At 37.6% G+C, this 24,834-nt stretch overlaps 2 protein-coding genes across 12 annotated transcripts in view; one reads left to right on the top strand and one right to left on the bottom strand.

Moving 5' to 3' along the window:
- LOC128172065 (uncharacterized) overlaps positions 1 to 24,834 on the top strand; it is a 170,813-nt gene that overhangs the window by 47,675 nt on the left and 98,304 nt on the right. The gene's annotated exons all lie outside the window — the stretch shown is intronic.
- Positions 1 to 24,834, bottom strand: part of LOC128171866 (histone-lysine N-methyltransferase 2C-like) — a 39,152-nt gene that overhangs the window by 4,206 nt on the left and 10,112 nt on the right. For 3 of the 11 annotated variants that reach the window (XM_052837644.1, XM_052837655.1, XM_052837650.1), the window contains exons 21-57: positions 24,520 to 24,701; positions 24,092 to 24,369; positions 23,718 to 23,798; positions 23,363 to 23,416; positions 22,202 to 22,396; positions 21,729 to 21,887; positions 21,470 to 21,574; positions 21,108 to 21,220; positions 20,684 to 20,957; positions 20,238 to 20,300; positions 19,947 to 20,069; positions 19,540 to 19,617; positions 19,280 to 19,406; positions 18,889 to 19,073; positions 18,614 to 18,687; positions 18,447 to 18,479; positions 18,188 to 18,299; positions 17,960 to 18,034; positions 17,665 to 17,775; positions 16,756 to 17,456; positions 14,262 to 14,348; positions 12,058 to 12,193; positions 10,340 to 10,441; positions 9,410 to 9,570; positions 8,868 to 9,180; positions 7,307 to 8,724; positions 7,129 to 7,164; positions 6,837 to 6,976; positions 6,544 to 6,746; positions 6,227 to 6,381; positions 5,793 to 5,948; positions 5,251 to 5,484; positions 4,666 to 4,707; positions 2,676 to 2,760; positions 2,172 to 2,300; positions 1,377 to 1,541; positions 195 to 287 (exon numbers count right to left, since the gene is read on the bottom strand). In XM_052837644.1, the coding sequence (XP_052693604.1) occupies positions 195 to 287; positions 1,377 to 1,541; positions 2,172 to 2,300; positions 2,676 to 2,760; positions 4,666 to 4,707; positions 5,251 to 5,484; positions 5,793 to 5,948; positions 6,227 to 6,381; positions 6,544 to 6,746; positions 6,837 to 6,976; positions 7,129 to 7,164; positions 7,307 to 8,724; positions 8,868 to 9,180; positions 9,410 to 9,570; positions 10,340 to 10,441; positions 12,058 to 12,193; positions 14,262 to 14,348; positions 16,756 to 17,456; positions 17,665 to 17,775; positions 17,960 to 18,034; positions 18,188 to 18,299; positions 18,447 to 18,479; positions 18,614 to 18,687; positions 18,889 to 19,073; positions 19,280 to 19,406; positions 19,540 to 19,617; positions 19,947 to 20,069; positions 20,238 to 20,300; positions 20,684 to 20,957; positions 21,108 to 21,220; positions 21,470 to 21,574; positions 21,729 to 21,887; positions 22,202 to 22,396; positions 23,363 to 23,416; positions 23,718 to 23,798; positions 24,092 to 24,369; positions 24,520 to 24,701 (6,778 nt within the window). The remainder of the gene's footprint in view (positions 1 to 194; positions 288 to 1,376; positions 1,542 to 2,171; positions 2,301 to 2,675; positions 2,761 to 4,665; positions 4,708 to 5,250; positions 5,485 to 5,792; positions 5,949 to 6,226; positions 6,382 to 6,543; positions 6,747 to 6,836; positions 6,977 to 7,128; positions 7,165 to 7,306; positions 8,725 to 8,867; positions 9,181 to 9,409; positions 9,571 to 10,339; positions 10,442 to 12,057; positions 12,194 to 14,261; positions 14,349 to 16,755; positions 17,457 to 17,664; positions 17,776 to 17,959; positions 18,035 to 18,187; positions 18,300 to 18,446; positions 18,480 to 18,613; positions 18,688 to 18,888; positions 19,074 to 19,279; positions 19,407 to 19,539; positions 19,618 to 19,946; positions 20,070 to 20,237; positions 20,301 to 20,683; positions 20,958 to 21,107; positions 21,221 to 21,469; positions 21,575 to 21,728; positions 21,888 to 22,201; positions 22,397 to 23,362; positions 23,417 to 23,717; positions 23,799 to 24,091; positions 24,370 to 24,519; positions 24,702 to 24,834) is intronic. The other 8 variants (XM_052837662.1, XM_052837702.1, XM_052837671.1 and 5 more) reach the window with 8 other exon arrangements.

Here is a 24,834-nt window from a genome sequence, read left to right as displayed (position 1 = left end):
ACATCAAACAGCATTTCTTTCACAAAATTAACTAAGAGCAAGACTGATAAGTGCACTTTTTACATAGGTAAGAATGTAAAATATAGCAAGGTGCAGGGAATGGGATAAGAAAACAGAAAAAAACCTCTATATACAAAAGCATAAAAGAATACAGTCAAAAAAGTGTGCCAATCAATGTACTGAGAATGCTTTACTTTCTGCAGCTTTCTTCTTCTTTTTACGTTTCTTTGACTTTTTCTCGCCCGATTCCACGTTCGTACTCATGTCAGACGCAGGTGTCGAAAAACCTGGAACATCCAGATTGGTTCTCTTTAGTATTAATCTTCAATTTCATTAATTAGCAGACAGAAAAAAAAAGTTTGCATCAAAACAAATGCAAGCAACCATTGAAATGAAAAACCTGTTTCACTAATACAAATGTCACAGCAATGACCAAAACGGAAAACCCAGAGTCCATAATAAAATCTTAACCCGAGTTTATTAACGTAACTAATTAATTACAAAATTGTTAATGTTAACTTAAATTAAAAATATGGGATAACCAGTATCGCTTTAGATGACAACCCATCCTCACACAAATATTCCATATAAATATGCCTCGTTACATTTACATATAGTTACATTTACTGAAAACCGAGGAGAACTCACTCAAAAAATAACAAAAACTTTGTTGACATCAATTCTTGAACTATTCTGTTCCTCTGTTCTGTCATATATATACCAAATGTAACAGAAATAACAAACAGATCAATGCATGAACTTAGCCCTTATAACATCAACTGTACCTGTCCATGAATACAGTCATTTCAGTCTTTGAATTACCAACTTATTTGATCAGAGAACAACCAATTACTCTTACGAAAAACCTTCACAACTATCATTTAAACTATCATTGCAATGGAAATGAAATCATTATACAAAATAAATGCAGCATCAATAGCATTTTCTGGGTTCATATGTGTTTTGCACCTTATCTGGAATACAATTTTTCTTTGCCTATAATCATAAATTTTTGAAGATATGAGTGGAGAATTAAAGATTTGACCTTTTAGAAAAAAAAGTTATTCAAATTTTAAGGTGAACACAATATGAACTTCAAATATTCATAAAATTTCTGAAAAAAAAAATGAACTTTGCTCTTTAAAGTTACATTGGTAATAATAACAATATGGAACTAACGTAAATAAAACAATTGTAAAATAGATATCAAAATACAGCAACAATACACAAAATGTGAAATATCAATTCCCCAATACTTACTTTTTGATGCCTAAACAATACAATGAAATGTGAAACAGTCAGTAAAAAGCATATAATAAACACTATTCCAAAGACAGCTTATAGTTGCCTTTTGTTGTACAGGGACTGATACTTGCCTGGTTGGTAGGGCATTTGTGGGTGTGGTCCAACAGGTGCCCCCTCCACTTGTCCTTGGTTCATGGGAGTGTACATCCTTGGGGGGAACTGGTGTCTGGGGGTAGAGTCCTGGGGGCCAGGCATCCTAGCCGCTGATGGATCAAAAGGCATGTGTTGCCCAGGACCTGGTGAGAACAAGTTCATGTACATGAAACAGGTATGCCTGCTTTGTTAACTATCAACTTATTAAGGGGGCTGGGGGGTGGCTGCCATTTTAGACAATATTGACCTCCTTTTAAAGAAGAGCTCCATATAAAGATAATGGAAAATGATCAAATTTTATATTAAAATATATGAAATTTTTTTTTACTAAAGAGTAGTTGACAACTTCAGAAATTACAAATAAAAGTTTCAGCTAAATCTAATGGTTTTTATATCATATTATAATTTGACCCCCTTGCCTCCTTAAAAGGGAAATGTTACTTGATATAGATCTCTGTTCAAGTTAATTTGGTTTTTTTTTTTTTTACCATTTAATCCACTCTTACCATCTTCGTTTATGAAATTGAAAATGAAGAATCTATTCTGACTTAACTCGACTAATTGGAACAATAATTTTAATATGAATTGAGGTATACACATCTCCACTAATAGTACTGGTGCTTTGGGATTACAGGCAACCCTTTACCAAGTATGAGCTTCTTATGTTTTTTGGGGTTTTTTTTGGGGGGGGGGGGAGGGGGGGGCAAAAAGTGCAGCAAGTTGTATCATGGACGTATACTGATAGATACATGTATAATGTTAAGGTTTTGTACCTGGAAACCGCTGCATGGGTTCCGCTGGGCCTGGCATCCTAGGGGCCGGGAACCTCCCTGTCTGATCATAGGGCATGGTTCTGGGGTCAAAGTACGGTGGCATCTGTCTGATCATCTCTGGTTTTTCTACTAATGACCAGACGTATAAACTTTGTGTCATGAAACATAGGACTTTTGTATCAAAATTAAGATAATCAAGTTTACTGAGTGTTTCTGCTTTGGGCACTGCAGAAATTAGATTTTAATAATTTCTTGTACTTTTATGTCTTGTTTTCATAACATTTTCATTCTAGAGCTAAGCTTTAAAGTAAGTATATTTTCAAGCTTTCATACAATAATGAATCTTATAAATATGATTTCATGTTAATAGTCTTGGGATTTAATGTAGAATAATTTTAAATCTGCATTTATCAGATCCCAGTTCCAAACACTGCATGTCTGCAAAGGTTTAGCAGAAAGAAGAATTATTACAACCAATTGCTTAATGAATAAGGAGACGCATACCAGGTTCAGGCCCAGGCTTTGGCAGACAGCCAACTCTTTCTCTTTGCTCTCTTTCCTGGTATTCCTCACTGAATGGGTTGTTATCCTGAAACAAGGTTAGAACATTCAATTTACTTTTTCCAGTCCCCTAGTTGATAGAAATCATTTCCAATATCTCTTTGCAAAGATCCAATGATTAATCATGACTGTGATAGAGACATGGAAAATGATGTCCAAATTAAAGATCACTATAACTTCCCAACTTGATTTTTAAGGTATGAGCAGACTTAAAAATGACATGTATTGTAATTTTCTATCATCACATCCCCCCTCCCCCAAAAAACCCCATAATTTTCCAGCATCCTCAATTTTGATTGGCCCATGTGTGATGAACCCTGCCTGTCTTAAACAAAGTGAATGGGTTTTTTCTCTTTTACAAAATGAGATTCACATTGAGCTAATAATGAATTTATCACCAACCAGGTGTACAATCACAGCCCAGTACATAGGCTGTTAGTTAACAAATGGCAATGAAAGAGAAATAAAACTGCCAAAATATATATAAATGCCATATATACATGTATATACAAAAAAGAAGGGTACATTGATGCAACACTTACAACTATAACATGATATATCAGAACAAAATTTGTGATCTAATGGAAGTTTTTCTTACTCAGACTAAATGAACATCACCGAGTACTCGAACTAACTAAACTTTGGACAGTGCAATAAAATGACATCTTTTTTTTTCACAGCTTCCTTTCTTATGATGAGCTTTTTAAACACATATATATTAATAACTTGCTTTATATGTCCAACTAGCTGGATGTTAATCTTTCTAGAAGTTTGGACTTTTTTCCAAGCTAAGACTAATTATACAAAATGTATTTATAATTCTTATGATTAAAAGAAAATATGCCAAAGACTGAAGATTTTAGTAAACACACAATAATTTAGTTTGAGATATTGCAGTTTACGAGTGTTAGAGAAAGCAAACTTACTCTGTGCATTGGATTGAGCGGTAAACAAAAAAGCAAATCTCTCCTCTCTGTCTCTCTCTCTTGATATTAATCAAAATTAGCCCAGATATTCACCGAGTAAAGGGATACAAGGCAAGATAATTTTTTTTAGCCCCCATTAATACTTACTTGAATAAAACAAACAATCAACATACAATGTAACTTAATCTTGTGTTTTATGTACATGCTTTTTGTACCAAATGATAGCCACTAGCAATGAAATTCAACAACTTTCATTGAATTCTCCTTACCAAAGCAAGTCTTCACAACACATAGATACACTTTGTCTAGTCATACCGTCCTATAACTATGAATTGTCATGCCTGTTAATTTTTAACATTTGAGGCAGGTGTGATGTTAATCAAACTATTGTTACCCAGGATTAGAATACTGCAATAAAACATATCCCCTCGCTCATTTCCATTTTATTAGAGATGTTAAATTGCAGTAGCCAAGAAGTGCACATTTCCAAAAATGGTACACAACTAAACCTTAGTTGAACTTACGTCTTTAACTGATAACTGATTAAATGTAGGCATTCTGTTCTGGCCATCAGACATTAAGCATTGTGTTTAAATAAAATATTACTCAAGTTCAGTTAGGTTATCATTTACTTACAACACAAAAAGCATTAATTAATGAAGTACTGCATTTTCATTTGAAAGAACTATGCAAAAGAAAACAATCTCTTAATATCTTAGGTCATGGCAGAAGCTGCCTGAAATGGCCGTAAATATGTAGTACATAAAACACGAACGAGAGAAAAAAAATTACGGGGACAACAGGATTGACTCCATAGCGACCCCAAATGTTACGAGAACAACATGACATAAAAACAACAAAGAAACGGAGACAAGTCAGGGCTACCCTAGTAACAGTGTAGTGGGCGGGTTATTTGGATCTGTCTGGATTCAGCAGATTGTTAGCTGAAGCGTTTTGTTTTGTGTGTCATGCTAAGGCCTGATACAGAGAAAATGTGACTATCTCACCTGTAGTATGGCTTTGGGCCCTGCCACTTTAGTCTTGTTATCCTGAATTGTAGGGACATGAATTATCTACTATTTGGATCATAAGTAGTATTGGTTAGACCATTAAAAAAATGCTACATATACCACATCCATCCTCAGTGGTTAATACAAAGCTGCCACATTCAGTGATTTTATGATTTTCTCACTTGGTAAATGCATGAAAACATTTTGCAGTCATTCCTCAAAGCAGCTTGCTTTCACAGCATCAAAAACATGTTAAAAGGTTAAGAACTACAGAATGATCTCTTTACAATTTTCACTTTGACTGCCATCACGAATGGTGCAATATTAAGTGATACAAATTAATGCTTAGCAAAACAAACATATTTTTTTTATATCATTCTTGGTAAATCACTTCATTTTTTTTTTCAGGGAAAAATTCTGTCAAAATGATATTTCTGATGACATATCCAAATCAGTAAAATCTGCATGGCTTACATTTATCTAAACTTCAACTCTTGTTTTGAGACTTTTTTCCCTGACAGAATTTCTCCATGAATGTTAAGAACCACATAACCTGGGTCATATCTATAACCAGTCACTTACTTCTACCACTGTGTGTTTGGGACGCGGCCCACCCACTGCCCCGGGGATCTGCTGGTTCTGCCTTAACCTGTCCTGCATGTACTCATCATAAGCTTGTCTGGCCGAGGCAGTCAGTCTCGCCGAGCCCTGCTGACCGGGGATTCGGGGTTGTAACCCCCCGGGCGGAACATTCATAATGGCAGGGCCTGTTACTGGGGGCATCTGGCTGAAGGCCCAATCCTGTCCATAGCGCTCCTAAAAGTAGGCCTAATTTATCAGACTCGACTTTACATTAATTTACCGGTATAGGAAGTGGAATAGCTCAATCTTATCATTAAGCTGTCATAACACCTTTTTCTAAATCATTTGCAGCTAACAAATATATCTAATACACATTTAGCTTCAGGTGCTCTCTGAGTAATTGTAAAAACATCTATGCTCAATCCAATTGTTATGCTTTCTTAACACCCTCCTCCAATCAGTCACTGCTTACACATACATCTAATATATACCTGTACCTGAGATACTAACAGAGTGACAGTAAATTTCCCAGTCTGTCTTACCCGTTTCTTGGTGCGGTAGTCCTGGGTCTGCATCTGGTGCTGCTTGACCTGTTTGCGGTAGCTTTCCAGCTGTTTCTGGAGACCAGCCTGCTCCTGTGTCACTCTCTCCAGCTCTGTCGCATCGTTTGCTGATGGCTCTCTACCCGTTTTCTTTGCCTGACATAATTCAAGAAGCAATTTCAGTGAAGCTAACAACAACAAATATATGAGCAAGTTTCACTCTTACAAAAATTAGTAAATTGATCCAGTCATATGTACATGTATATCGTTTCATTTAAAAATAATAATTTTTATGATAACAATAGAACATGTTTTGTGCCACGTACAACACATGTACAATACTATGTGCAGAGAATTTCATACATAAATATTACCTACATCTTAATGTTTATACCTTCCACTTTTATTCATAGGAAAAGAAAGCCGACTCTCACCTGCCTATTCCTTGCATTGATGGCTTTCTTGGTGCGCTTGCACTTGCCGATCTGTTGTTCCAGGGTCTTGACCTGCATCTCCAGATAGTTGCCATGCTTCATCAGCCAGTCCTCATACTGCTGCTGTTGTCTCTCCAGCTCAGGAGTTAACTCCCCTGATATCAAATGGGATTGTCAAAAAGGATTTTCAGAGTCATCAAAACAGTTTAGTGCATAACACAGCATACCTCATTTACACATGTGTAAAATGATGCTCAAAATATAAATAACTGATGTAGGATACCTAGTCCAGCTGAAGGACTGAAATGAATACTGACCTGTCATAGGGGGCTGGGGAGGAGGGGGTGGGGGAGTGGGTATCCCCATGGGGCCAACAACCCCCGGTGGCTGACCAACATAAGGTCCAGGCATCCTTGGAGGCATCTGCTGTCCCGGCATCCTCACAAACTGAGGCTGTCCTGGGGGAATCTCCGGCTGTCCATACGGTCGCTGGACATTCCAGTTAGGATCCACAGGGTGCCTAGGACAATTGTTATACACCAATACAATCTCATGCATATTTAGAAGCATAGTAATAAGAATTAAATTCAATGTCTGATAAAATACACACCTCATCCCCTCCATGCGAGGTCTATACTGGCCCATGGGCATCCCTGGTCTCGGTGGCTGTCCCATCATTGCCTCGGGGGGTGGGCGCTGCATCATGCCCATGGCTTGTTGCTGGGCTTGTCTCTGTTGCTCCTGTTTCTCCTATAAGTAAGCAAACACAAGTAGTTTGGACTTGTTAGTAAATACAAATTAGACCAAGTGTTGTTCTTCCAATAGTCATTTAACTACTACATTTATGAACATTAATTTTTGAGTGAATTAACTTTTTTTTCAATGTCCTATACAAAACATACTTGTGTCAGCTTAATCTTCCTGCTACCATCTTCATACTAAAATATGATAATGCTTTCTCAAAGTAGTACTTGACAAGATGACAATTATGATTATGTATATGGTGCAGAATGATACAGAATGTTTAATGTGCAGTTAGTGGCAGTGATATAATAGTAAGTAAACCATGGATTTCCTTACCTGTTCTAACAGATCTTGTATCAACAGAGGTTGGTCCTGTAGAAGCTGGGGCCGACCCCCTCCCTGAGCCCCGGGGGCAGAGGATGGAACTGAGGAGGTGGGGATTCCCATTGGAGGCCTTATTCCTGGCATCCTTTGACCGGGCATTCCATATGGTGGCATAGTAGCGGTGCTCTGGCTGGAGGGGGGATGACCCTGCATGTCTCCCGGCGTGTGGGAGGACTGAGAGGTAGCCATGTGTGGAACAGCAGACGGATCCATCGAGTGCATCTGTGAGGTGGCCGTCTCCATGCTGTGGCCCATCGGATGGGCAGATGCTCCTGAGAAAGGTGGTCGACTTCCATTCATAGAGGCAGGTACAGGATTCCTCATTCCATGCTGTGCCATACCAGACTGTCCTCCGTATAGTATACTTGTTGGTGTAGGAGTCAGTGTTGTAGCTCTAGGGGGTCCTTGCATCATGGGCTGACCGTAGGTTCCCTGCATGTATTGATTTGTAGGAGTGATGGTTCCTCTGGGTGACCTTTGACCTGGGCTTTGAACGGGTACTCCACTTTCCACTGTGGAGTATCCTGGCTGATTAGTGCTGCCGACAGGAAGTGAGAAGGATGGCTGTGGTTTGTTGGCAGCGTATGGTGACTGTGGGGCAGAAGAGACAGTTGGGGAGAAGGGAGACTGGGTCTGCGGGAACGGAGACTGCTGACTGTTCATGGGATTGAAGGGCGACTGAACACTTGGAGTTCTTGGGGATGGTATGTTGCTCCTGGGGGAAGGCATGATCTTGGGTGATGGTAAGCCAGGGGTAGGGGGTCCTTGCCCTGGGGGGTAGGTGGAACCTGGTGAGGGTTGGGTGGGGATACTCTGCATTTGATGGAGAGGGGAGTGCATTCCTGCTGAGTATGGCCCTCTGGATCCCATTCCTGGGAATCCCTGATCCACCCCTGGCTGTTTTCCTGATGGAGTCAAAGGTCCAGAACCAGGCGTTCTAGGCAGCTGCTCCTTCCCGGGCAGAGAGCTATCAGACTTGACTGAATCCCTCCTCTCCAGGGTAGGAGGCATGTGCTCTGAGCTCTGCTGCTGTAGCAGTGCAGCGATCTGACTGATGCTCTGCTGGTCCTTCTTATCCATTTCACTCATCTGGCCACTGCCCTCGGCACCAATCTTTCTTTCCTCATTCTTCTTCTGACTGAACTCCAAAAACTTGGACTGAAAGTCAGGAATTCCTCCTCCTGATTTGGATGAATCCAGATCTGAGTCCATCTTCTCTTTCGTCATCTTCATGTCTTCTTTGGAGTCTCCCTTATCCATAGAACCACTTTCAACATCATCAAGGTCATCAAATATACTCTTGTTCTCATCCAGATTCAGTTCAGTATCTGTGTCCACAAACTTGATGATGTCAAATGTTCCATCAGAACCTAGGGGGAAAGAAAATGAAAATCTTGAGAACACTTAAAGAACTAAATGCCATACATTTCTTTAAAAATCATATCTTTGTTTTCAAAGGAAAAAATCATCTCATAGATACTAGGATACTATTGATTGGGGAATATTTATGTACTTAGAAGCTCCTCAATGTCAGCTTCATTCATCTGTTTGTCTTCCACCAGTTCTTTCTTCTCTTCCTTGGTCTCCACTGATTTCTCCTCCTCTCTCTGATCATGGTCACTCATCTTCCTCTGCTCCCCCATGGCCCCTGGGTTGATCCTACTCTGTTCCCCAGTCTCTGGGGGGTAGGACTTGTAAGTCTGGGGTTGGCCCGAAATGTTGGGCACCTGCTGCTGATTGGGGGGCACCTGTTGGCCAGGGACAGGGAAGCGGTGCTCCATCATGTTGGGGAACTGAGATCTAGGATCATGGCCAGCTAATGGATTCTGTCAAAATTAAATACAGATTGTAATGATATCCCACTGTCTTGTATATGGGCCAATTTGCCATCTCTTCCTCACAATACTTATTTGACACAGGAATTATTTAATGTCATGTTTCACAAAAATTATAAGGGCACTTCTCAAAATTTATATCAAATAAGGAGAGTGAATCTTTGAATCATTTAGGTTTTTCACTTCATGGCTACAGATTAGGGCTGAATGATAGGTTTACCTGGCCTGGCCTGAGACTTGGGAGCTGTCCTGGGGACATCTGTGGAGAGTGTTTGGGGGAGTACATTTCTGGCATTATAGGGCCGTGGGGGCGGGGCTGCCTCATCTGTCCAGGGTGTACCCCCTCACTGTATGGAGGACGCATACCAAAGTTTTCCATGTCTGAATAAGACAGGAGATATAGATGTACTTTCAAACAATAACTGATTATATAAGAAAATAGATCATTCGTCATGTTACAAACGAAAGATAACAGATCATGTAACAAATAATAGATAACAGTTTTGAAATTTTTTTTAATGAATGTTTTATCATATTTCAGTTTAGACACTTATTAATAAGTTTATTAAATTTACCAATTCATAGTAAAAATGCATTAATTTTTGTTAAACATAAACGGAGTTCTCATTCAACAGAATACGTTAGATATCTGATTCTAAAGTACAAAAATAAAAGTATGAACTCTAATGATCACACAATTCTACAGGGTTGTGTACAAGAAGTTAATCCGTGCAGAAGAGAGAGAACAATTCCTTGGTTAGATTTTCACAATTAAACAATTTTACAGGAAGCAAACAATTTAATGGCAAAACAGAGAATGCATAATAGCAGTGCTTGAACATAGAAGTGCTTTGATTTGTGACACATCCATAAAAAGCTTATGATAATGTGAAATGGGTGGAAGAAATCAGATGTTTTTTTCTTCCTTTTTGTTACAAATAGACTGTCATATATAACAAATTGATTTTCTACATGAGTCTTCATGCACTAAATGACAAAAAATAATTTTCATGGTTTCTAAATCCTAGAAAATGATCATACAGAGAAAACAAAAAATCTGTATTGATGAAAAGACTAAACGTTGTCAATCTATGGTTCATGCACAAATCTTCCAGCAGTAAACCCCTCAGACTACTGATGGAGAACCTACCCGTGGGGTGGGGGATTTGTCTGGGACCTGGCACTCGGGGTGGAGCCGGCGGCCACGCCCCTCTCGACACAGGGAATCGGGTCATCTCCTCAGAAGTAAAAGCTGTAGTAGAGAGCAGTGCAATGAAGACATCAGGGTGGAAAAGCAAACAGCACACATACATCAGTTGGATTAGTGGTTGACATTGATGCCTTACAGTACTTCTATCATTATCTGGTACAGTGGGATACTTTTTTATGATCGCTAGATTAAGAATGCCTATATTAGATGGTTTGATGTACAAAATGTTATTACAGTGAATAAGTTCTAAATACATGTACTGTGGTTATCATTATTCCTGGGCATCAATTTTTGTGGATTGAATGAAAATCAGTTTCAATGATACATATATCCATGGAAAATTATCTTATCAATACTATTTGTTACTAGAATTAGAAATTGCACTTCAATGAAATTAAATTTAACGGATCAACTCAACAACCAAATCCATGAAATTGGTATTCAATGAATATTGATGAAACCAAAGTACACAAAGACTTTTACAAATTTTGTCATTTGAAACATGGTGATTTAAATGTCTTGTGACTTTATCCACCAGTATTTATATATTTCAAACATTGTTTTAACATTGAACATATAAGTTTATTATTCTGTGAAGCTTTTCCAAAAGGTGATAGGATTCTTAAAACATTTGCCCATTTTCCAAATCAATTTATTTTTTCATGTTTAAAAATTAGAAATCTCTTCTAAGTTAACTGAAAATCCCTGAATTCATGTATCACTTAGTTGTGTAGGTAACAGTTTTATCCCTCCAACGGTACAACAATAAACAAAGAACATGTGACATTACCAGCAAACAATACTGAATAGCCAGGTTATACAAGACGTCAACATTTCAATGCCCAAAATATTACTACATGTACTAGTACATGAACCAGTAGCTTAATAATTCAATGGAATACAAAATGAAAAAAAGTTCAAATGAATATTGTTTTTATGCAAATATTCAAATTATTTGTATTGTGTTATTATGTACTTAAAATTATGTGTGGGTAAACTAAATTAACAACCCTATTTTCATTAATGTGTCCTTTTTCTGACCCGATAGTCATGGCATGAACAAATTCCAGACTTCTTTATACTTGGTTGCTTCCATATCTATTTCACAAATAACAACCTCCATATTCCATAAAGAAGTCAGACAGAGCAATATACAGAGATGCCAGACAAATGTTGATCAGATCTGTGCAGCAATGAACTACCCTTACCCTTTTCAGTAAATAGTTAGTTTGAAAGCTTTAAATACTTGTTTTTTATTAATTAGTGAACATACATTGCAACAAGCCAGCCCCCTTCACCATATCTTTACATGTAATGCGGTCCATTATTTATTTCAATCACGATCAGTAATCATGAATTACTCCCAGTATTTTGGGCTATATTGTATGTTCTTAACATGTATAGTCAAGATGTGGAGGTAGTTACCCATTATTTCCCCTTGACTGCTGTTATTAAATTCTCTCAAACACATTCTTTATAAATTCTACCTGTTAGTAATTATCAATAAATCTAAGAATGGGTAAGTCCCTCCTGCTAATGAAAATGAGGCACAACAAGTATTTCAGCAAAGTTTTAAAATGTTATTGATGTAAATTGAATGGTGCAATGACATATACTACATGAACAAAGTGCGTAGAGTGTTGGGAGTGTGGTTTTACCTTGTGGATGATTCTCCCAGGGGGGCTGTGGTGGTTCGGACCCCTTCCCCTGCCTCATCCGGGACTCGGCCTGCTTGTGGAGGATGTTCCTGACCTGTTGACTGGTCTCTCCGGAGGAATTCTTGTCCTGCAATCCCTGTTTGTCAATCAAATGGAGTGAGATTTTGGCTAGTTTAACAGTCTCAACTGACAGTTTTTTCAAAACATCCAACAAGTGTTGACGTATATATGGGAATTCTTTTTTGAGAGAGAGAGAGAGAGAAAGAGAGAGATTGATTTTGCAAACAGCACTCTACACTCCATCAAGAAATTCAAACCAATGTATGTGTGTACATCATGCCACAGACAATTCTAAGAGACAAATATGGTGTCTTTAACTGCTTTAAAACTCCGGTAAAAAGAGAGAAACTTTTCTACTTTTCAAATATCTTTAAAAAAAATCTGAAGTTTAAGTTTTACAATAACTTTCAATTTATATTGATAAATGAAGTAGTTGTTTTTAAGAAATTATGTAAAGTACTTTGGACTTAACTATTATTTAAGACTTTTACAATATGGCAGATTTTTGCAATAAATTTAAATAAAAATTGAAAAGTTATAATATATAAAGGATGTAGAAGGAGAACAAACTAATCAACACATAACCACAAAGGAGAAAATGAAAAACAAAAAAGAATGCTTCTTTGTTCCAGGTATGATTTTTTCAAAAATTATTTTCTTCAGAAAAAAATAACAAAGGCATAGATATGTCACTTCTTGTAGGCAGAAAGTAGGTGTTTGTGTAAATTGCCCATTTTGAGGATGAATTTACTGATTCAGAAGTTCAGTGCGCTGTGATGCCCTTGCATTCCTTATTTTTTTTTTTCTTTTCAAGTCCTTCAAAAAGAAGATGAGGGAATAACCTAGCGCAAATGCCCATTGGTTTAATAGAAATATCTTTTCAAATTCAATGTTTTCCATTTAAATCTATTTAATAATTTTATAAAACAAGTTTGCAAAAGCACAATTTTTAACCCTTTTCAGTTTTAAATATTTTAACAAAATAAGAAAAAAAATTGTGCCAATGTTCTGGTGGTATCGAACCCACAACCTAAATACCTAGTTCCGTAAGGTTACTTAAGGTGTGGTGCGGTAACCACTGAGCCATTTCAGTCCCAACAAATTGTGTTTTTTTAATGCTAAATGGAATTTTGGCCACAAATATGCGGGCTTGTATCATTTTTCTAAAACGTTCAATTACTAGGATACAAAATCATATTTAAAATGTATAGTAGGTCATTACTCCACATTTTTGCTGATTGAAATCAGTTCATTTTCCATAAGACCTTTTTTTAGCCTATGACAAAATATGGAGCACAGATTAACAATATAAAATAAAAGACACATAAGTTTTAAAAAAATGACACAATATGGAGTTTTGATACACCAGTTTAAATCAACATATTTCAAGACCTGAACATATTAAAGGGTTAAAAAAAAATTCTTAAAAGAATTTACAGCTTGTATATATTTTTATTTTGCAGTATTTTTTTCATCCTAAATTAAGCATTTTACTAGCCTTACTCCCCAATCTTCTTTACCTTTCCCTAAAAAAATCTAAATCAATCTGAAATGTTAGGTTATGTTAAAGATGTAAGTAATTACCAGTATTCAAAATACATTTATGTGTCTCATGTTATTTCAATATAGAGTGCAGGTTAGATATTATTCTAAAGTACAAGTGCTAACTATGTTAAAAGAAAAGCACGTGCAAACTACGTCAGTGACAGAACCCAGCAACAGGTGCTACGGTCTCCAGGTGTCTATACACATGTACAGGTGTACTGACAGACACATGAAGAGGGGGGATGGTTTGGTAAGTCTGCATTCAACAGTCATACAAATGTAACCCAGGATTATCAGGTTCAGCATTTAGATAAATATTCCAAACATATGGTAGGATCAAAGATATCGGGAATTTAAGTCCCATTCATGCATGCCGTAATGAAAATTAAACAAAAAAAAACAACAAGGATTTAAGGATCTATCATGCCATTCCAGATTCCAGTTTAAAACCTGATCAGCATGCCATTAAAATTATACATAAAAACTTTTTCGGAGGTAAAAGTTTCAAATCAGTAACTGTGCTATGAAGGGGTTACAGCTGCCATGCATGTCTTCACCCCGTCAAGAACAGAAGACAATCCTGTCATTCTAAGACTTACCAAATAAGGATGTTTAATAGAGGAAAACATTCCAGAGAAAGGGAAAAGTGCATGACGTCTACTGGCAGCAGCATACATCTGCTGTAACTATGGCAACAAAAAAAGGTCAAAGGTCAGCATTAATGTCTACCATCAACTCAAAAGAGAAATAAGCCAGTGAGTAAATTAAAAAAAACGACAACAGAAAAACATCAACTAAAATTATGCTGTTTAAGTTCTACAACATCAAGATTTTGAGATGTGTGTAAACAATCTTGTCTCGCCTGGAGTGTACAAGTACTGTCAATCCTGGTGGATCGAAATATGTTTATTAAATACGGTACCCAACAAAATAGTCTGGATTAATACACATCTCGATAAAACAAAAAATGCCAAAAGCTGGAAAATTTGACATCAATATAAAGAATTGTTCCCTTAAATACTGAAGTGTCAATATAACTTGCGTCAAAATAACTAAGGACCCCTTCTTCTTTGATCAATTTAATCTGCAAGACAAGATTGTTTATTTCATACTTAAGATGTTAAAGACTGTTTCAAGCATGAGCTCTCTATGATTATTAGTTGTATTCCAGCTAGTGTAAGTGCCATGCATTCAATCTTTTTATTAATTGATGGGGATCAAATACACATTATATATTGTAGACATTAGGCATGTAATATATAAATAATACTAAGTAAAGATGCTGTCACCAAATGTCCTTACTCTCTTAGATATTATAATAAATAAATAACTCTGAGGCTAGTTTACTTGAAGTAAAGTTGTCCACACTTCAGCAAGGTTCTATAACTTGTAAATCTAGGAATTATTTGTAATTATCACAGAATTTGGCTTTTGTGTTAGAAAGAGTGCAGTAGTCAGACAGTGGTTCTAACACATGTTGGTACTCTTCAACATAATCATAAACTTTGGCAGTGGTAAAATGGAGAAAATTCTTCCAATATTTCTATCATAGTTCAGCTGAGCTAAAAATCTATAATTCTGTGAAAGAACCTACATGTAATTCTATGGTTAATTTCTATTAATTCATTGATAAAATTTAAAGAATAGACAACATTGTAAGAAATTTTGTGGGCTGAAAACTGGACAACCATTAAAGAAGCATCTGCTTCAATTGCAGTATGACCCAAATATCAGTCATCGTACTGTAACAACTATTTGTTTTGCTCAAAATCTTTGGACATGCCCACAAATATAATATAGAAATATAAATTGGAGTCATGAAAAAAAAATTCTTATCAGGGCTCTCAATGAAATTCGGCTCCAGTTCTAGTACAGCTAGTGTTCCATTAAACACACACATCCCCCTTCCCCACATCATATTTTGATCACATGAGCCTTTGTACGATATGTACAAATACTGAAAACCAACTTTTATTTGTGACTATTTTATTTCATGATTTACAGGTGATAAATGTTTCATGCTATTTCTGGCAACTGATTCTTTGTTTAGATGTTACACAAATACAGGAGACTTAAATTGACTGGTTCACAGTAAGATTTATTCACAAATATGAGACTCCTTTGAAACTGACGCCATTTTTTCTCATGTAAAAAAGTTGGTTTACAGTAAGAAGTTCATCTAACAATCCTAGATGGTAGGCAAGTGGTGTGGAAAGGAAGAGTAAGGACTAACTTAAATAGTCAACTATCAATGCATGTTAAGTACTGTTTAACAAAGTGATGAAAAGTTTTTATTGCAAACATCATTCATGACGAGCTCAAAGTTACATGTTTTACTTCTTTGAAACTTACTCTCAAAAGCAAATTATGATGTTTACAAAGGAGGTGCTTAAACCTATTAAAAGTCAAGCAAGGATTATTCCACCAGTGCTTTTAATGTTGTTCTAGTGAGGAGTGGTAAAACATTAGATTAGTATGCAACAGAAAGCAGTCTAGTGAACCCTCCATCACCCCAACACTTGCCATAATCTAAAAGCCAGTGTAAAATAAAGCTTGTTTTGAAATATAAATTAATGGGAAAAAGCATAGTCATAAAGAATATCTAAAATTCTTTATAGTGTAAGTTCTTAACCAGCAATTTGTGCCTGATCTTAATAGTGAAAGTTCTTAACCAGCAATCTGTGCCTGATTTAATCATCTTATTTTTAAGCAGAGTTTACTTCTCCATTTTCTGAACTTGTACACTGTACACACAAACTACCCAATAAAAATATTTTATGTACTATACTATAGTTCAACGTTGATATCTCGAACACTGATATTTCAAACACAATGGATATGTCAAAGTGATTTACAAGTCCTAGCTACTTATTTCTTAAGTATTTTACCCTTGATATCTCGAATACTTGGATATCTTAAAGTTTCTAAACAGTCCCATCTAGTTCGAGATATCGTAGTTTGACTGTATATGTATCTTGGATCTAAGAAGATGAAGATGGGTGATCTGCCTTGCATTGGGATAAAAAGAGAGAATAACCACTAAGCAGTACTATTCCTATTGTTTAACTAATTGACAACCTTCCTTGCACTTACTGCTGACTGTTCCCTTGGTGGCTCCATTCCTGGGTGCAATGGTTGTGCGTACAGGTCGGGCCTGACCATAGATTGAGATGTTGGGGGCCCTGGGGGTCTGAATGGATGCCTCATGCCTGACTGTCCTGCCATTCTGTAGATATCAGGGGCGGTACTGGGAAGTGGCTGGCCCATGGAACCCGGAACAGATGAGGGTGGGTAGGGCGATCGAAGATGATCCCCCATGCCTGGATACATGTCCGCACCCTGTTGTCGTCCTACGATGTCTGGATTTTGACCGTCTCCTCCCGGTCTTGGACCAGGTGTGTGGGGAGGGAAGGCATATGGGTCATCACTGTGAGAGGTCTGGGTGGCTGGTACAGAGGACTGGCGGGTAAATGGAGGCCTATGGATTCCTTGTGGGGGGACCATCCCTGGCCTTGTCGTATGTGGGGGGTGGGCATATGGATCATATGGGTGACCTGGATGGCCAGAGCTCATGCCTTCAGCAGGAGTAGCTGGGGGATTCTCATAGGGATCTGACTCCTGAGCCTGACCAGGCCACTGGATTTTGGACGGAGACTTCTGAGGAGTCTGTGGGGTAGAGGGAGGCTTGGCATAGGGATCTTGACTGTATGGATCCATTCCACCCGAGGGATTGCGTGCCATGGGTGGCCTCTGGGGCCCACCTTGAGGATGTCGCATTCCAGGGTGTACCATCACTGCAAAATCATCAGTTTCTCCCTCTGATATTCAGATTTTAATGTATATCAGCAATAAGAAAATATTACTTAAATAATATTGCTCAGTTATCAAAATCAATGCCTTTAGAATATGTTCCAACAATGAAAATTATGTCTTTAGCTGAGATAGTTATATCAATAGAATAATCTAAGGCATGTTCAAAGTAAAGAAAACATTTAGCTGTACCTGGGTTGTAAGGGTCACCATGACCCACCATCATTCTAGGATCCTGTGGGGTTCCGGGGTGACTCAGGGGGCTCTCTGGTAAACTACCAGGCATCTGTCCAGGGGAGTGACCTAGAAAAAATTACAAAATTAAAAATAGGTATATCTAATATTCAATGAGCCTCTATGACATCATCTTCTTTTTTCTCTAAAGAAAAATTTTAAATCTTGATACAGAGATATAATAAAGTAAAAATTCTGAATATTATTTCAGCACTCATCATAAAAAGGTTTGTAGATTCTATGATTGTCCTACCTTCTGGTGTGGTCACCATTGAAGGGTTACTTGGTACTCTGTTGGAGGGACTCAGGACGACTGGTGACCCTAGGTCTGAAAGTAAAATTGACTCCATGCAGGGCAGGCAAAAAGTAAATTGCCAAAGAAACAGAATTATGGTGTCTGACCATTGGTCCACCAAATAATTTTAGCCCTGTATCAAGTACCTAACATAGTGTACCTGTAGGAAATAAACAAACAACTCACTGTCAGCAGCTGCTGGTGGGGGGTAAGGCATTTGTCCCTGTGGCCCTGGGGGTAAGGGAGGCCCCATAGGCATAGATGGAACCTTAGTCTTTGGCTTCTTTCCATCCTGTGTCTGGAATTAAAAAAACCACCAATGAAATTCTTTATTAGCAATAAACAGCAGTAATAAAATGTTTCTTAAACTTACTCATACAGTAAGCACTCAACGGCTTCTTTTTAATTTTACGATGAAATCATGCAGAAAGAGATGTAGAGCTACCTTTATATTGGCTCTGTTTTTGCGTGCCTGTGTCTGAAAGTATTAAACAAACATGGTATTAAATATACATGTTATAAAAAGTTTTCTTTCGAACACAAAAATACAATATGAATTACACATTCACCTCATCAATAATTGTTTAAAATTGTGCTAAAACAAAGTCTCACCAAAAAAGGTTGTTTTTCATCAGAGGATAATTCTCTCCAAGCTTTGGCAATCTTCTTGACTCTCTCAGACCAATCTATAAGACAAATATCAAAATGCTCTTCAAAAGTACAATCTAAATATATTTTCTCCCCCCCCCCTTAAATATGTGTTTCTAATTATATTCACATACAGTATAGGTTATTTTGATTCATATAATGTATCCACATAATTTTTTTTAAGTTTGTCTTTCATATATACACTGAACTAATATATAACAACAGAACTAATGTGGTACCTGGGTACTGCTGTTTGAACTCAGGGTGGCGGAGATTGCAGTACAGCACCGCTGAAATGGTGGCACTCTCTCCTAGGTCCTCATCACACTCCCACTTCAACATGTTACGTCGGCTGGAAGTGGATCCCCCACCTTCTTCCTCTGTAGCCACCTGCTGCCAGGGGGGCTGGTCACCACCCATACCCCTACACACCAGATCAACACAAATAAGCTACTCTTTCGAGTCCAATATCCCAACCCATACCCATGTAACTCCAGATCAACATACTCTCAACATATTCACTCCTATTAACTTTAAATGAGTTTATGATTTTTGATCCCTCCAGTTTTCTTTGCTTGACCTTAGATAAACTGAACAGTAGAAATAAATGAGAAGAACATTAGTCCATACCTGAAGTCTGGTCCATAAGGAAGCTGGGGCATTCCCGGGGGCATCTGTCCTGGGTGTGGTGGCATGTGGGGTGGTAGTCGTGGGACAGAGCCAGCCATGGGGAACTGGGGACCACCTCCGTGGGCAGCTATAAATACATGTATACATATGATAGACATGTGATCATTAATGAAAAATGAGTAATTTACAGGACTTTCCATAGAACTGTTTGTTTGTGCAGACTACAAAGAGTTTCATGGAAGCACACGCTGCCAGCATACCTTGACTAGGATCTTCCTCAGGCGGTAATACTCCATTAAATATATCATCAACTTCTTGACCATTGATCGGGGGCAGATCTACAGAACAATACAAATAAAGTATCAAGAATTTATAGACTCAATAATCTGAACAATCAAGTACTTTATGAAAGTAAATCCTTGAAATTAATAACTATTTAATTTTAGTTGGACTTTTTTCTATGCAAAAAATAGGTATGGATCAAAAGCTCTATGCATTTTCTACAACACTTTAATCATTTGACATACATATTCAAGCGACAAAAGAACAGGTGCCCACATAAATGTACACATCTTCGCATGCATTGAATCAACAGCATGATTACAGAAATAATAGAAGTAAATAAGGACTCCGTGATGAGGAATTCTTCTATAAAATAAGCACTGACCTTCAGCATGCTCAGGAAGTAGGTCAACGTCGATGTTCTCAATTGACAGGATGTCGGGGAGCTCCCCGCTTCCCGATGCGCCTGCCTGACTGGATGTTGGCTGCTCTTCAGACATGGGCAACTCTGTCAAACAGGTCAGTGTCAGCATGATAAGGGGCAAGGAACAGCACACATCACAACAAAGAATCTTATACATTTACTTATATTTTAAAAGTTTATTGTCTTCAGGCATTTAAAATGTCTCTGTTTCGGCTTGCTTACTTGCAATCAAGATGCTTAGTAAGAACTTACCTCCTTCTTTGAAAATGCTAAATATATCATCATGTGGCAGCTCGAGGTCTGGCAGGACATCCCCTGTGATTATATTGTATACTTTTGTTATATGAAATTATCATGAATTTATGAAACTTTATTGTCTTATAAATGCTATTCCCATTCTGGAATCTTGATAGCTTGAACATTGTCCATGCACTTACAATAAAAACAAAATGTTTTGTGTAAGCACAAAAAAACATGAGTAAAAAAATGTAATTGTGGATATAATATTACAGTAAATAAAACAGCTACAGCAAACATGCTTAAAACAAACTCAGCTTTAAAAAGTCAGTTTCACTTCACTAATCTTAACATATCAGTTTTAACAATTAAGAATTATGATAAAACAAAATCTGTTGTCCCTGCACTTCACTCTTTGTTTTAGTGCATAGTACTTTGAGTTAAGTTTCCCCTGTACTCACCTATAGGGTTGATTTCGTCCCCAGTGCCTGGGAAGCTGGGGACCATTGACGCCCCCGAGGAGAGGACTGACTGCGAGGTTCCCACAGAGGGGAGGGTGGAGGGTAGCTTAGTGTTGCTTTGGCTCAGTTCAGGGAACAGTGAGGGCTGGGGGATGTCCTTGGGCAGGTTGGGGGTAGAGGCCCTGGATTCTGTATCCGAGTCCGAGTCGGCTCGGTGACCTTGTTTGACCTTGGCTTTGCTTTTGTCAAGGATATCTTTTCCAAAGAAAGCTTCCTACAACATCAATACATAAAACAATCAGTAACAAAGAAAATATTGGCACACAAGTATAATATACATGTAGATATCAAAAATAATAATATATGATACCCTAGCAAAAGTGTTCTAATGCCATACATAACTGCAACCAAAATGTAGAAGCACCTGTAAATAATTGGGAAAACTGTTTTCGAGTTGACTTTTCTTGCGAGCTTGGCGTTTCCTCTGTTTCTTCACTTCCCCTTCCACTAACAGAGGGACAGGCTCTCCATCTTCACCTGACAAAATCAAACCATGGATCATGATCTGGTTACAGTACAGTGAAAACATGAAAAGATAAAAAATCTGTTTAAACCCAATCCATTTCTTATACATGTAGTACAATTCAAATCTGGATGTTTATCAAGCTATTTCCTGTCTATTTATAGCTTTAAAACAGTTTGCAGACATCTCTTTTGCTTGAATGTGTAAAGATGCAGGCGTTCAACTGTAACATAAATTGACCTATGTAACCTTCAACCTCTTACCTTCAGGTCGTGGCTGTCCATCAGCCATTTCAGCAGAGACCTCTGACATCTGTCTTTTCACATTGGTCTGCCTTGATCGTGCTTTAGCAATGAATCCTCCCACACCTTAAACAAGCAAACACATTAAAAAACTATCATCACTCAAATAGTCTAATCAAAACAAGATTCAACCCCCTTGGAACAAGTATTTATACATCTTATTTGCCTTTATGTGCTATTAAACGTTACATTTTCGGACAGGTACATGTAAATTACAAACCTAGACCAATGGTGGTCCTCTTCTTTCTCTCCTTTTTCTCACCCTCGGCTGGGATCCCTGAGGGAGCCTGACTGGTGGGGCTCAGCAGGAGGGGGTCACCCTCCCCTCGGGCTTCAGCTGTCACAGGGGTAGACAACTCACTGCTCTCGTCCATACCATCTGTAAACATAGAAAACGCTGTTATTATTGTTTTTCATATGATCTTTAAATCATTAGAACACATACATGTAAATTTTATTCATTTCCATCAGAACACAAATACAAAACGCCATCAAAATATACATATGTAGTTGTCAAATCAGTAACAAAGAAAGTGATCATTGTGAATAAAATCTATTAATAAAATCCAACACTAAAGACACAAATGGGCTGATTGCACATTTAACTTCTGAATCAATATATTTATGTGATCTAGTGTTTGTGTACTTTTTAAGATCATCAAGTCTGATGACAACGAAGAAGAAATCAATTACCTTTCTCCTCATCCCCCTCAGTGGACATCTGGGTTGCTAGGCGTTGCCCTGGCAACATGTCAACAGACAGTCGTTTGTTGTTGCGTCTCTGTCGTTTGACTTTGGGGATCTGAATGGTGATTTCCTGCATGTGTTGGACCCCTGTCTCTGATAAATAGACTCCATCCATCAAGTAACGCTTCTGTGGAATTGGCTCTGTAAAACACCGTGTCAAATTACATCCATGTTTAATGTCGAAACATAAGTTCTTTGTTTGAAAGAAAGTGTATAGAAATCTTAATATTCTGGGATTTACCAAAACCTTATAGACTAAGTGACTCTTGAAAATTTTATGAGTCTATCACAAAATGTTTAATAAAAGATCAAACAATATTCATTTTGTCCATTCCTATATGTATAAAATAAAAAATAAACACATACAACAAAATTCTCTAAAAATTGTCTATTAATTGTACATTTATAATCATATTGACACACATTCAGAAACATTAATGGGTGCAAGCAACACATGGCAAGAAACATCTTGAGTAAATAGGCATATTGTAAACATATCCTTCTTCAATAGAGCTAGTTGTGAAACCAAAACATTGTCTGTAAAGCATGTGGCAACTTTTATGGGGGTTGTCTGGTTTATAGTTTAACTTCATTCTTCATTTCCTCTATCCAGAAGTAGAAAAATATTAGAAAATTGCTATGACCACTGGTCTAGCCTTGATAATCATTAACACAGATCTGAGACCTGATAATGCATACAATACAACAGAGCCAACTGTGAACAGGCAATAAACAAGATTGTATAAATCAGCAACATACATGTATAAATGTTTATCTTTCCAAAACTAAAAAAAATAATATCAATATTGACCTTGACTTCATAAAAACCTCTGACCTTTGGCCTTTATGCATCATTTGACAAATCTAATGGAATCAATACAAATCAAAACTACAGTGTATGACCTAAGTTAAAAAGTTGGAAATGCAAAGGAAAAACTTAGCAAATATTCAAGTCCTTCTCCCTATTAACTTGTTTTTACAATTTTAAATATATACAACTTAAATGAAAATAATTTCAATGCTTGATCATGCAAGGTAAACTTTTGACTTGACAAATAAAGCATTTTGGTGCAGCAATTGACAGTGACTGCTACATGCAGAAATTACCCAGAGGAAAATAGACTGGTGGTAGCTTGGAAAAGTAGCTGCTCAAACTCTCCACTGTCAACAGAAAGTCAGATTGTGTGAAACTGTGATTGTGTGGTCTTTGAGACTGTGCATGTGAAATACCTGCACAATTTTGCAACTGTGCAATAACGAATACTGTTAAGTGAAATCATCACTGTTCTGTAATAAGTTAAGCATGTTTAACAAATCTTCAATCAGAAAACTGTTTCTAATAATAATATTCCTAATAAATCTTGGTCAACGGAAGATAGTAAACAGTAAATGTACTTGTTGTCAGCTGTGTGACCAACATGATGAATCAAGTACTCACAGCTGTCCCTATCAAACAACTTACCTGGTTCTCTGTAGAAGGGTGGGGTGGGGGGCTCCTCCATCTCAATAGGGGGTGGTGTGGGTGGGGGTGGAGGAGGGGGCACTACATGACAAAAATAAGAGGCATTACTATAAAATTCCATAACTCCCAAACTTAATGTTATCAAGTGAATGAATTCATATATGCATTAGATTAATGTACAATTATTTTTAGCAATAAAAAATATTTAGTTCTAGTTATTAAATACCCAAATAAAATAATATGTCCAAAAATTGAAGTTATGTCAAATGTCTGTCCTTTAAAATAAATTTAAAAATACTTGAGATATTTAACATTTTAAATCATTTCTCAAACAAAACTTTCAACTCAAACAGAATATCTGATGCTGGACTTACGTGGTCCATCCTTGCCAGTCTTTGGTCTACAAAACAGACACTGATAGTCATAATCGGCTGCTCGCTCCATGTCATCCTCCGATCGTAGACCGTCACACAGCGCATGTAGCCAGCGGTTACACTGCAGACACTGAATAATCATCTCGTCATCCTGGTACTTGTGCCGACACACTGGGCAGTCTATCTTACTGCGGCACGGGCCACACTGGGTGTAGTTGTTCTGCCAGTTACACCCAAACCCAGGGGTGGTGGTTCCACAGTTTATACACATCACACACCTATGAATGAACCATCCGAAGCAAATATTAATCACAGAGACTATCACCTCAAGTCGCAAAAGTGAGAGACGCATTATGATCTCCAAACTATGGTTTTCAGTGGACAAAATGACAAAAATGCAATGCACTTAATATTTCTCCATCACTCACCATTTACACTTCCAAGTTCCTTTGGGGACCTGGTCGAGGGGTGGATCCAGGCAGTAGATGTGGTAGCTGATGTCACACTCGTCACACAGCAGTAGTCTCCCCTCGTCGTGGGGTTTCCCACAGCCCTCACAGACGGTACAGTCCAGGCAGCGCCAGCCCTTTGACAGAATCACCTTGGTCACCTGAACACAGAGAGACAATTTATATACAACACCAGAATTTACAGATAATAAAACATTAATCAGAACATAGACACATTTTATGTATCCATCATCCATTATACAAAATGAGATAGTGTAAAACAAATCTTATTCA

Source organism: Crassostrea angulata, chromosome 1 (genome assembly GCF_025612915.1).
Source record: "Crassostrea angulata isolate pt1a10 chromosome 1, ASM2561291v2, whole genome shotgun sequence".
NCBI lineage: Eukaryota > Metazoa > Mollusca > Bivalvia > Ostreida > Ostreidae > Magallana > Magallana angulata.
The sequence above is the reverse complement of the archived record's forward strand: the minus strand, read 5'-3'. Positions and strand labels throughout refer to the sequence as shown.